The sequence below is a fragment of the Barbus barbus genome (genome assembly GCF_936440315.1).
Source record: "Barbus barbus genome assembly, chromosome: 42".
NCBI classification, from domain to species: domain Eukaryota; kingdom Metazoa; phylum Chordata; class Actinopteri; order Cypriniformes; family Cyprinidae; genus Barbus; species Barbus barbus.
The window spans coordinates 558,614-571,304 of record NC_136720.1 but is presented as its reverse complement, the minus strand read 5'-3'; the positions used below and the strand labels follow the sequence as shown (position 1 = coordinate 571,304).

At 45.1% G+C, this 12,691-nt stretch overlaps 1 protein-coding gene across 1 annotated transcript in view; it reads right to left on the bottom strand.

Moving 5' to 3' along the window:
- LOC306861601 (NACHT, LRR and PYD domains-containing protein 3-like) overlaps positions 1-12,691 on the bottom strand; it is a 149,951-nt gene that overhangs the window by 47,010 nt on the left and 90,250 nt on the right. Inside the window, exon 9 of the mRNA XM_079403973.1 lies at positions 7,041-7,087. Within this exon, the coding sequence (XP_079260099.1) occupies positions 7,041-7,087 (47 nt within the window). The remainder of the gene's footprint in view (positions 1-7,040; positions 7,088-12,691) is intronic.

Here is a 12,691-nt window from a genome sequence, read left to right as displayed (position 1 = left end):
AGAGGTTAGTCATGCACAACATCAAAACCAGCCTCCCCAACACACTCGACCCGCTCCAGTTTGCATACCGTCCAAACCGCTCTACGGACGATGCAGTTTCCTCCAGCCTCCACCTGGCTCTTACCCACCTAGAAAATGAAGACTCCTATGTTAGAATGCTGTTCATTGACTTTAGCTCGGCATTCAACACAATAATCCCACAACAGCTCATAAATAAACTAAACCTGCTGGGCCTTAACAATTCCCTTTGTAATTGGATCCTGGACTTTCTAACCGGAAGACCTCAGTCAGTCCGTGTCGGCTACAACACCTCGAGCACTACCACACTGAGCACAGGGGCCCCACAAGGCTGTGTGCTCAGCCCGCTGCTCTTCACACTGCTGACCCACGACTGCACTGCCAAGTTCAGCTCCAACCACATCATCAAGTTTGCTGATGACACAACAGTGGTAGGTCTCATCAGCAACAACGATGAAACGCACTACAGAGAGGAAGTGGCACAGCTGGCTGAATGGTGTGGCACTAACAATCTGTCCCTCAATGTGGAGAAGACAAAGGAGGTTGTGATGGACTTCAGAAGAAACTCCGTTGACCGCAAGACCCTCCAGCGGACAGTGAACACAGCTGCAAAGATCATCGGTGCCCCTCTCCCCTCCATCCTGGACATTTTCCTTACACGATGCTCCAGCAAAACCAACAGCATCGTTGTCACGGTTCATGAATTCACTGTGTTCTTCATGTCTCGTGTATTGGTGTTTGTATGTGTGTGTGTGGGCGTGAGTTACGTCATCGCTCATCAGCGCGCCAGCTGATCTCACTTCCCGCACCAGCTGCTGTCAATTCACCGCTCTATAAAGTCTCATCGCTCTCTTTCCTGTTTGTCAGATCGTTGTTTGATGTCGTCCGAGTGTCTTCCGTGTTTCTCCTGGTTCCTGGTCTGTGTCTTGTCTTCACCTTGGATTACCTCAGCTGGATCACCCCCTCATCGGATTACCTTCACATCTGCATCTCACGCTGACCGTCTTGTCTCTGAGTCACCTACCCATCCGGGAGATCGAGCTGTACTTTGTGTCTTCGTCTATATCCTCCCCAATAAACTGGCTGCTTGCATCCTTGCTTCCTGTCTTTGCTTTGCCGTGACAGAACGATCTGACCATTAATGGAAGCAGCAAGTGCAGCCTTTTTTCCGTGGGAGGAATTCGTTCGAGCCAGCGTCTCTCGGATGGATGCCCAGGAGAATAGCTTGAAGGAGTCTGGGCAGGCTATTCGAGCTCTGGTGGCGCAGGTGTCCGAGCTCACCCAGCAAGTTCAACATCGGCAGATTCCCGCTGCGCCACCCACACCGCCAGCTTCCCTCGTACCACCGGACTATGTCTCCCAGTCAGAGCCCCGCCTACCTGTGCCGGAGGCATACGACGGTGAGCCAAACTTTTGTCGCGCATTTCTGACTCGTTGTGCTATGCACTTTTCATTACAGCCGAGGACCTTTGCCAACGAGCAGATCAAGGTGGCATTTGTGCTCACCCTTCTGACTGGGAGAGCAGCGCTATGGGGAACAGCGGTGTGGGAGAACCGGGATCCATGCTGCGCCTCGTTTCAGCTACTCGCTGCCGAGATGAGGAGAGTTTTCGACCGCGCGGTTGCAGGGAAAGAGGCCGCGCGGATCCTGGCGGATCTCAAACAGGGGGAGAGATCCACCTCCGACTACTCCATCGAGTTCAGGACCTTGGCGGCGGAGTGTCAGTGGAACGAGGAGGCGCAGTGGGATATATTCCTGCATGGGCTGGCTGATCGCGTCCAGAATGAGATCTATGCCCTGGACCTGCCCCCCACCCTGAACGGGCTTGTCGATCTGGCTCTGCGTGTAGACTCCCGACTCTCTCGGGTGGAGCGGCGGAGGCCACCCACTCGGCCTCCAGGGGAAACGTCTACACCGCGAGCCAGCGACAAAGACGCGGTCAGTCCCGTCTACGATCCCGAACCCATGCAGGTTGGGCGAGCTCGGCTTTCTCGGGAGGAGAGGGAGAGGCGGAGATCCCAGGGCTTGTGCCTGTACTGCGGTACGGCGGGACATTTCGCCCATGACTGTCCGGTTAAGGGGGCAAGCCCAGCAGGAAGTCTGAGGCTACTGTCGGGTGGGATCTCCGCGGAAAGGACTTCATCTAGATCGACCTCCACACTCCTTCCGGTAAGACTAAGATGGTCAGCCCACTCTCACGACTGCCACGCCCTTCTGGACTCTGGGGCAGAGGGGAACTTTATGGACAACAGATTTGCACACAGCATTCAAGTTCCCCTCCTACCCCTCACCCACACCATAGCAGTCCACGCTCTCAATGGCCAGACCTTGCCCATCATTTCTTTTACCACCGAACCCATCACACTCACTGTATCCGGTAACCACACTGAGACCATCTCCTTTTACATCCTGGACTCCCCCCTCGCACCTATTGTTTTAGGTCACCCCTGGCTCACCGAACATAACCCCAGAGTTGACTGGCAGCTGAAATCTGTGTCTGAGTGGAGCAAGAAATGTTATGAATCCTGTCTTGTGTCTGCTTGTCCGTCTGTCTCTGTTTCTGTGTCACAGGAGGAGGCAGTGGATTTGTCTAACGTGCCCACAGAGTATCTAGACCTGAAGGAGGTGTTCAGTAAGTCTCGTGCTGCTTCTCTCCCTCCACATCGTCCCTATGACTGTGCTATAGAGTTACTGCCAGGTACGTCTCCGCCTACTTATATTCACTTTCTGTTCCAGAGAGAGAAGCTATGGAGAAATATATTTCTGATTCTCTAGCAGCGGGGTTCATCCGCCCCTCCTCTTCTCCAGCGGGGGCGGGGTTCTTTTTTGTGGGGAAGAAGGACGGATCCCTGCGACCTTGTATTGATTACCGGAGACTGAACAACATCACGGTAAAGAATACTTATCCTTTGCCGTTAATGTCTTCAGCCTTCGAGAGATTGCAGGGAGCGTCTATTTTCACGAAATTGGATTTACGTAATGCTTATAATTTGGTCAGCATTAGGAAGGGGGATGAGTGGAAGACTGCTTTTAACACCCCTAGGGGGCACTTTGAATACTTGGTCATGCCCTTCGGGCTGTCCAACTCCCCAGCGGTCTTCCAGGCACTCGTCAATGACGTGCTGCGAGATATGGTAGATCAGTTCATATATGTTTACCTGGATGACATACTGATTTTTTCTTCATCTCTCCAGGAACATGTGCAGCACGTCCGGCGAGTGCTTCAGAGGCTGCTAGAGAATGGGCTTTTTGTCAAGGAGGAGAAATGCGCTTTTCATGCACAGTCTGTTCCTTTTCTAGGGTACATTGTGTCGTCCGAGGGAGTGCGCATGGATCCTGACAAGGTTAAGGCTGTGGTGGAGTGGCCAAGTCCAGATTCCCGTAAGGCCCTACAGAGGTTTCTGGGCTTCGCCAACTTCTACCGGCGTTTTATTCGCAATTTCAGCCAACTAGCCGCGCCTCTGACCGCCTTGACCTCCCCCAGGACTACGTTCAGGTGGTCAAACGCAGCTGAGGCTGCGTTTGCCAAACTGAAGGGCCGCTTTGTTTCAGCCCCCATCTTAGTCACCCCTGATCCATCACGTCAGTTCGTGGTGGAGGTCGATGCGTCAGAGGTGGGGGTAGGTGCAGTGCTATCCCAGCGCTCTCCGGCGGACGACGTTTGTCCCCTGCCGAGAGTAATTATGACATTGGTAACCGAGAGTTGTTGGCAGTCAAGTTAGCATTGGAGGAATGGCGTCACTGATTAGAAGGGTCGGGGGTACCTTTTATCGTATGGACCGATCATAAGAACTTGGAATACATTAGAACTGCCAAAAGATTGAACTCCAGGCAGGCTCGGTGGGCACTTTTTTTCGGACGTTTTGATTTCACTCTCTCGTACCGCCCGGGTTCCAAGAACATCAAACCCGATTCCTTATCACGTATTTTTGACTATTCCGATCGCCCGTCTACTCCCGAGTGCATTTTTCCAGAGACACTAATTGTCTCCACACTCACATGGGAGGTCGAATCGAAGGTCAAAACAGCCTTACAAGGGGTAACGCCTCCGGTCGGCTGCCCACCGAACCGGTTATTTGTGCCGGAGGGATTACGGTCCAACGTTATTCAGTGGGGTCATTGTTCCAATGTGGCTGGTCATCCAGGAGTCAGTCGCACTACATCTTTAGTCAAGCAACGATTTTGGTGGCCACTTATGGCTCGTGATGTTCACAGTTTTGTTTTGGCTTGCTCAGTTTGTGCCACTGGTAAGACTTCCAATAGACCCCCAGATGGGCTCCTTCAACCGCTGCCGGTCCCTTCGAGACCCTGGTCCCATATCGCTCTAGATTTTGTCACCGCCCTCCCACCCTCTCAGGGTAACACGGTAGTTTTAACCGTGGTGGACCGATTCTCAAAGGCGGCCCACTTTATTCCCTTGCCCAAATTACCCTCAGCCAAGGAGACAGCGGTAACAGTCGTTGACCACGTCTTTCGGTTACATGGCCTCCCGACGGACGTGGTTTCCGACAGAGGTCCCCAATTTGTGTCCAAATTTTGGCGAGAGTTTTGTAAGTTGCTGGGTGCTACTGTTAGTCTGTCCTCAGGGTTTCATCCCCAGAGCAATGGTCAAACTGAGAGGGCCAACCAGGATTTGGAGAGAGCGTTGCGATGTCTGGTCTCCAAGAATCCTTCCTCATGGAGCCAACAACTGTCAATGGTGGAGTACGCCCACAATTCGTTACCAGTGTCATCTACGGGCCTGTCTCCGTTTGAATGCAGTATAGGTTACTCTACAAATCATCCTGCACTGTTCCCCAACCAGCTGCTTGACTCAAAATGTTTCTCCTTGCACATGTACAGTATTTGTGAAGCATTCGTATAGTTTGTATTTTTTATCTTATATTTTTTAGTTTGTATAGGGTAAATACTTATATATAGTATACTTCGTTAAAATCTGTCAGTAGGTTAGTTGTGTATAGGTTTATAGTGTTTTTTACTTCATTGTTGTATGTCTGTATTTATGTAGCACCGTGGTCCTGCGAGGCACGACATTTCGTTCCACTGTATGTCCCCATGTAGCGGAATGACATTAAAGCTCAACTTGAACTTGAAGTTTTTGACCAGCGAATGTTTTTTCCCCGTCATTACCACCACATCAGAGGCAGTACGTGCATCGCATTAATGTTTTCATGAACTTGCAGCAGGTTATACAGTTTTCTGTCACTATGTGGGCACTCAGTTTTTTCTGTTATTTGGCCATAATATCATATTATAAAAGATTCAGCGCTTTACACAAGCTATTTGGCTGTGACTCGACAACAAATGATAGACTAAGACACTCTTCTCTGCTCCTTAAAAAAAAAAAAAACATTAATCAAGAATCTCTATATTTATGAAGGCTAAAGAAAACATTGTACTCATTCAATCAACAGTTCGTTATTTACATTCAGACAGCAAACAATCTGAGATGCTCCAAACTATGCACCATACTTCATTGACGAGAGAGGCGGGAGGAATAATGAAGTTTGACTGACAGTTTGAGGAGCCAATGGAGTTACGAGCTTTAGTGGCGGTGGCGTCACTTACTGATCCAGGATCAGTGATCCTAAGCTGTATTTCTGATTTGAGCTTGAGTTTCAGAAATGCTTTGGAAAATGTAACGTTAGCTTTTGTTGACGCTACTTGATCAAAAATAGAGCTTCGCTTCTGAAAACCTATTTGATTCAGAAAGCAGCGACGCTACCACCACGCTACTGAGAAATGTAGTTAAACTAGTAGCATCACCACTTGTAGCGTCACTACTGCCAAACACTGATGTTTTCTCATAAAATTTGGACGATTTCCTATCAATTCAATGGAATGTACGGGAATAGTGGGGAATACCAATATAGCGGCGTGGCGGCTTCACTTTCATGACGGCATGAGCCAGTTCTCTATAGTGTCTGGGAATGTGTCGTCACAGCGGCAATGCATTCTGGGAATTTAGGTCACGGGAGCTACCGCGGAGACTGGATAATATAGTGAATATAGACGTTGATATTATTTAATGTTTCTATTATTCTATTTAAGATCGCGTTTCTGTGGTGATTTGTGTGTGTTTACACTGTGCGCTCCTGAGCGTGACATAAAACTGTCAGTCCTCTGTCGTGTGTGTGTCATATGTTCCTGCCTCTTGTGTCCATATTTGGTTTGTTTCCTGTCCTTGTTAAATGTAATCATTAGTTAATTCTTGTCCAGCTGTGTTTGTCTCGTTATCTATGATTTACCTGTGTATTTATAGTCCTGTCTGTTCAGTTAGATTTGGTCTGGTCTACTCGTTACTCCCCGGTGTTCCTGTCTGTGTCTTGCCCTGCCTTGATGTTATCAGTAAAGACTATATTTTGAGTTACATCCTCATCTGCGTGTTCCTGTGTCCTCCTCGTGTGTGCACCATGACAAAAACATAGCAGAATCCAACGTGGCATGGAGTAGACTCCCAGAATCTATAATAGATAAGTGGTCCACACACTCTCTCTACACCACACCTGATAATACATATCAAATCTGTCTGGATGATCAGGATACGAATGAGACTCTCTGTTTGCCACTTTTCTGTTCTCATCAGACAGAATGAGTTGGCTGTGTGCTTGTGTTCAGTGGTCTGTTTTCTCTCACTGGATCCAAACAGAGACATTTATAACACAACAATCAGTACAGCTGTGTGTGTGTGTGTGCATGTTTATGTGGTTTATGAGGACACAAATTTGTATAATGACATGGGTATGACAGAGGTATTACAATATGAAGGTGGTTTATGAGGACACTGCCTATGTCCCGTAATTCAAAAGGCTTAAAACATACTAAATGGTGTTTTTTTGAAAATCTAAAAATGCACAAAGTCTCCTGTGAGGGCTAAGTTTAGGTGTAGGGTTGGTGTAGGGCAATAGCACACACAGTTTGTTCAGTATAAAAACCATTACGCCTATGGAGAGTCCCCATAAACCACAAAAACCAACGTGTGTGTGTGTGTGTGAGTGTGTGTATGTGTGTGTAGACGTACATTTCTGTAGTCCTGCTGTAATCCTGGATTCTCCTCCATGATCCACACTAGAAAACACAGAGACACATCGAGTCAGTTAACAAAAGGTTGTTGCTATGCAGTTGCTAGGATGATTGGGGTGGTTTGTAAGCGGTTGCTGGGTCATTCTATGGAAATGTCTATTTTTCTGTCCCTAGCCTTTACAGAGATATTACACTTGAAAAACACTTTAGGGTTACAGTTTCTTTATATTTAAAATGAAACGATATGTTATTTGAACAATTACACCTTCTTGAGTCATCAATGTGGCAATATTTGCTTTTTAATGAATTATAAAGAATTCCAAGCAAAGTTTCCAAGGAAAGTGCTTAATGTTGAGGTCAAAAACAGGTTTTTCTACCTTTTAAAATACAATAATGTATTCATAACTATCAAATATATGATATAAATGGCATAATAAAACAAAATGCTGAATAAATATTATAAAATATATAATGAAAACAGTGGTCCCCTGGGCCCGGTTTTTCAAAAGGTTTAATCCGGATAAAATTGATCCGGATTTAGTAATCCTTTTTTTTGCGATCCGTGATCACGTAATCCATCTTACTTTCGAGCCAGTTTTTCAAAGCAACATCGGATTGGATTAATCTGATCCGGATAGGAACTTTTCAGGATCACCAAATCTGGATAACCAGTGCTCAGACAGGATAGGAAATTACAATGTAGAACTATAGATAAAAATATGAAGCTTTTAGTTGACATGACTGGTTTGACCTATTTATTGTTAGGGAATTGTAAAAAAAAAAAAAAAAAAAAACTATAACACAAATTATTAAACTACTTCATTTAGTGAGTATACCAACATGTGATTTGATACCTTTCAGCACACATTTTTTGAAAACTGAAAATTGTCACTGGTGTCACCTTCCTTATGGATAAACATATATTCTAAATTGTAACTTTATATATTTCACATATTACAGTTTACTGTATTTTTCTTCATCATAAAATTCTTCATCATATAAAAAATTATATCTCGTCAAGAAATTGAAAGGCACAATAAAAACCGTCCACATTCTGCACATTCCAAGTCGTAGAGCACAGCAGTGTTATATGGACTGATATTATGGTAGGCATTTAACTTTAGTGACATTAAACTGTCCTTCTATGTAAAAGAGATGTGTGAAAATATTATTTACAAACTGCCATATAGGCTACACCAGGAAGACAAATTATAATGTAAAGTAAAGAGAAAAAAAAAAAAAGGAAACCACCCCCCAAGTTTTATCCTTCAAATACAGTGGTATTTTTCATAATGTTGTGGAGATGCCTTCACACGACATCAACACATCTATGCAGCTGCGGTTGTACAGTAGCTATTATTCAAACCGGACAATGGACCGTTCGACCACCAAATCCAGCAGTGTCTGCCATAATATTGAAGTAAGTCTGCATCATTGATCATTGTTCTCACTAAAAAAAATCTCATAACATGAGATCCTCAGTTTAGTTTAAATATATGAATTCATATCAACTACAAATATGACTAAATTAATATAATTTTGGTTTAACTTCTGTGTAATGACTTTATGTAATTTCAGTGCTTATCTCCATTGATGAGAGTGGAATATTTCATGTAAATGTGTATATCGAAATTAAAACTGTTTAACATCATTGTTTACTTCATTACTCCAGGAAAAAGAGTGCTACACACAGTCAAGAGCATCCGTATGGTGAGCACATATCTACACCAAGTTTTTTTTTTTATAAATCCAGATATGTGTAGATAAACAGCGTACACACATTTCTATGTCCATTTTGTGCGTATGCAACATACATGAGGCTCCTGTTCCTGAGTTGGATTTACCTGTGTCTTGGATTTAATAAAGACTGTTGATGTTACTCTGCGTTCCCGTCGTCCTTCCGACACAGAACCATGACATAAGACCCGTCCAAATACAGTTTATTTATGTGTCTACCCTCCCAGTGTTTTTTGTTTCTGTTGTGTGTTCCCATGAATTCCCTCGCCATCAAGTTTACCGCCTTAACCCACAAAGACCTCGCTCTTTTGGAGTATGCGGTTGAGTTCAGCCAGCTTGCCTTGCGCTGAACTCACTGTTCTGGATCGGGGCAAACTACTACCGCCCCATCGACCTCCTAGACCTCCCAGGAGAGCGTTTATCCCCTATCTGGAACACGGCCAGACCCAGTGCCCAGCTCACCATCTCCCCGCTGTGCGGAGCGTGAGCCCGAGCCCACCGCTGATGGAGAGCCAGAGTCCGTCGCGACCGACGAGCCATCGCCCAGAAGTGCGACAGAGCTGAGGATCACCACGGAGCCAGAGCCTCACGGATCATCAAACCAGGTGCGAAAGCCGGCTACAATGCCCGCCACGAGGGAGAAAACCACGGACAGTGTGAGTTTGCTGAGTATGGTGCGCCGACTGTGCCACACCGAAGAAGAGAGGGTTCCCGTTCCTGAGTTAAGCCTAGAGAGGGCTCCTAATCCTGAGTTAAGCCCAGTGAGGGCTCCTGTTTCCCCGTGCAGCCCATAGAAGGCTCCCGTTCCTGAGTTCAGCCCTGAAAGCCCGGAGACTCACAAATGCCCGGCCTCCCACTCCGCTGTCGTCTGGTAGCCCCTCTGCTCGCCCTCAGCCCAACATCTATACGGTGCGAGCTCCGCGGAGCTACCATCCTCCAGCGGTGCCGTGGTCTGAGTATCCTCCGTCTCAGCCCGTTGACCCGTCTGCTCCACCATGGCTCCTAGCTCCCTCCTCTCTGCCATGGCCCATCTCGTCCATCCCTTCGGCACTTCCTCAGGCCTCTGTTGCTCTAGCTCCACCACGGCCATCTGGCGCTGCATGCTCCAAGTCCCTCCTCTCTCCATCTGGTCTACCTTGGTTCCTCCCGTCATCTCCCTGGCTTGCATGTTCCGCCATGGCCCCCTGGAGGCCTTCCTTGTCCCTGTCCTGCACTGCCCCTGGACTGTTTTTGTTGTGTTTTCCCTCCCCATGTGCTCCGTGTCCCAGTTTCTCCCTTGGTTAATTAATTCATTCCATTGCACCTGTTTCCCTGATTGTCCTGTGTTTATAAGCCCCAGTCCGTTCAGTTAGTGTTTGTTGGGTCTACTATGTTGTGTTCTTGTGTCTGCTCCCGTTCCTGAGTTGAATTTACCGAGTTCCTTTATTTGAATTGTCTTGGATTTAATAAAGACTGTTGATGTTACTCTGCGTTCCAGTCGTCCTTCTGACACAGAACCGTGACAACTATTCAAAAGTTTGTGGTCAGTAAATGTTTTATTTCTTTTTTTTAAAGAAATTAATACTTTTATTCATCAAGGATGTGTTAAATGTTACTATTTTGAATAAATGTTGTTCTTTTTAACTTTTTATTAATCAAAGAATCAAAGAAAAAAGTATCACAGGTTCCAAAAAAATATTAAGCAGAACAACAGTTTCAACATTGATAATAAATCAGTATATTAGAATGATTTCTGAAGGATTCCGTGACACTGAAGACTGGAATAATGATGCTGAAAAATTATCTTTGCTTCACAGGAATAAATTATATTTTAAAGTATATTGAAATATAAAAACAAATATTAGAAGTTGCAATAATATTTCACAATATTACAGTTTTTTTCTGTATTTTTTATCAAAATGAATAAATACAGCCTAAATAAGCAGAAGAGACTCCATAAAAAAAATCAAGGCCAATTATTTATTAGGTTTATAATATAGGCCTAACATAATATAATGTAATATCAAAACAAACTGAAGCATTCAAACTGACAGAATAAAATAGAATAGAATACCAACTGAAGCATTTAAATTGAGATCTGCAAGTTAAATATTTCCAAAAAAGAAAAAGTGAACGTCAATTCTTATACAGTTGGGCAAAAAAGTATTTAGTCAGCCACCAATTGTGCAAGTTCTCCCACTTAAAAAGATGAGAGGCCTGTAATTTTCATCATAGGTACACTTCAACTATGAGAGACAGAATGGGGGGAAAGAATCCAGGAAATCACATTGTAGGATTTTTAATGAATTAATTGGTCAATTCCTCTGTAAAATAAGTATTTGGTCACCTACAAACAAGCAAGATTTCTGGCTCTCACAGACCTGTAACTTCTTCTTTAAGAGGCTCCTCTGTCCTCCACTCGTTACCTGCATTAATGGCACCTGTTTGAACTCGTTATCAGTATAAAAGACACCTGTCCACAACCTCAAACAGTCACACTCCAAACTCCACTATGGCCAAGACCAAAGAGCTGTCGAAGGACACCAGAAACAAAACTGTAGACCTGCACCAGGCTGGGAAGACTGAATCTGCAATAGGCAAGCAGCTCGGGGTGAAGAAATCAACTGTGGGAGCAATTATTAGAAAATGAAAGACATACAAGACCACTGATAATCTCCCTCGATCTGGGGCTCCACGCAAGATCTCACCCCGTGGGGTCAAAATGATCACAAGAACGGTGAGCAAAAATCCCAGAACCACACGGGGGGACCTAGTGAATGACCTGCAGAGAGCTGGGACCAAAGTAACAAAGGCTACCATCAGTAACACACTACGCCGCCAGGGACTCAAATCCTGCAGTGCCAGACGTGTCCCCCTGCTTAAGCCAGTACATGTCCGGACCCGTCTGAAGTTTGCTAGAGAGCATTTGGATGATCCAGAAGAGGATTGGGAGAATGTCATATGGTCAGATGAAATCAAAATAGAACTTTTTGGTAAAAACTCAACTCGTCGTGTTTGGAGGAGAAAGAATGCTGAGTTGCATCCAAAGAACACCATACCTACTGTGAAGCATGGGGGTGGAAACATCATGCTTTGGGGCTGTTTTTCTGCAAAGGGACCAGGACGACTGATCCGTGTAAAGGAAAGAATGAATGGGGCCATGTATCGTGAGATTTTGAGTGAAAACCTCCTTCCATCAGCAAGGGCATTGAAGATGAAACGTGGCTGGGTCTTTCAGCATGACAATGATCCCAAACACACCGCCCGGGCAACGAATGAGTGGCTTCATAAGAAGCATTTCAAGGTCCTGGAGTGGCCTAGCCAGTCTCCAGATCTCAACCCCAGAGAAAATTGAAGTTGAAGTGTACCTATGATGAAAATTACAGGCCTCTCTCATCTTTTTAAGTGGGAGAACTTGCACAATTGGTGGCTGACTAAATACTTTTTTGCCCAACTGTATAGCTATCTAAACATCCCTATGAAGTACAGTTTGCACAATACACCTGTGTGTGACTGTAAATGTCTCTGAGTTTTGTTACTGTTCTGTGCCCATCATCCCACCACTTAATCAAGACACTCTTCTTTAATACATGATTGACATAATTTATTTCACATCATTGTGTTTGCATTAGCTCTTGTGCAGAGGTGGGTAGTAACGAATTACATTTACTTCGATACATTTACTTGAGTACATTTTTTGGGTAACTAATACTTTGAGTATATTTTAAAATGGGTACTTTTACTCTTACTCAAGTATATTTTTAGAGAAAAAACTGTACTTTTACTTCGTTACTGTGGGCGACTCTCCTCTCGTTACTGCATCTTAATGCAATACAAGTTAAAAATGCTTCAGTTTATTCCAAACGCGCCGTCTACTTTTCTCTGGGCAATGAACGATGCCCATTCGCGAATGATTCATTCTTTTGAGTCGAT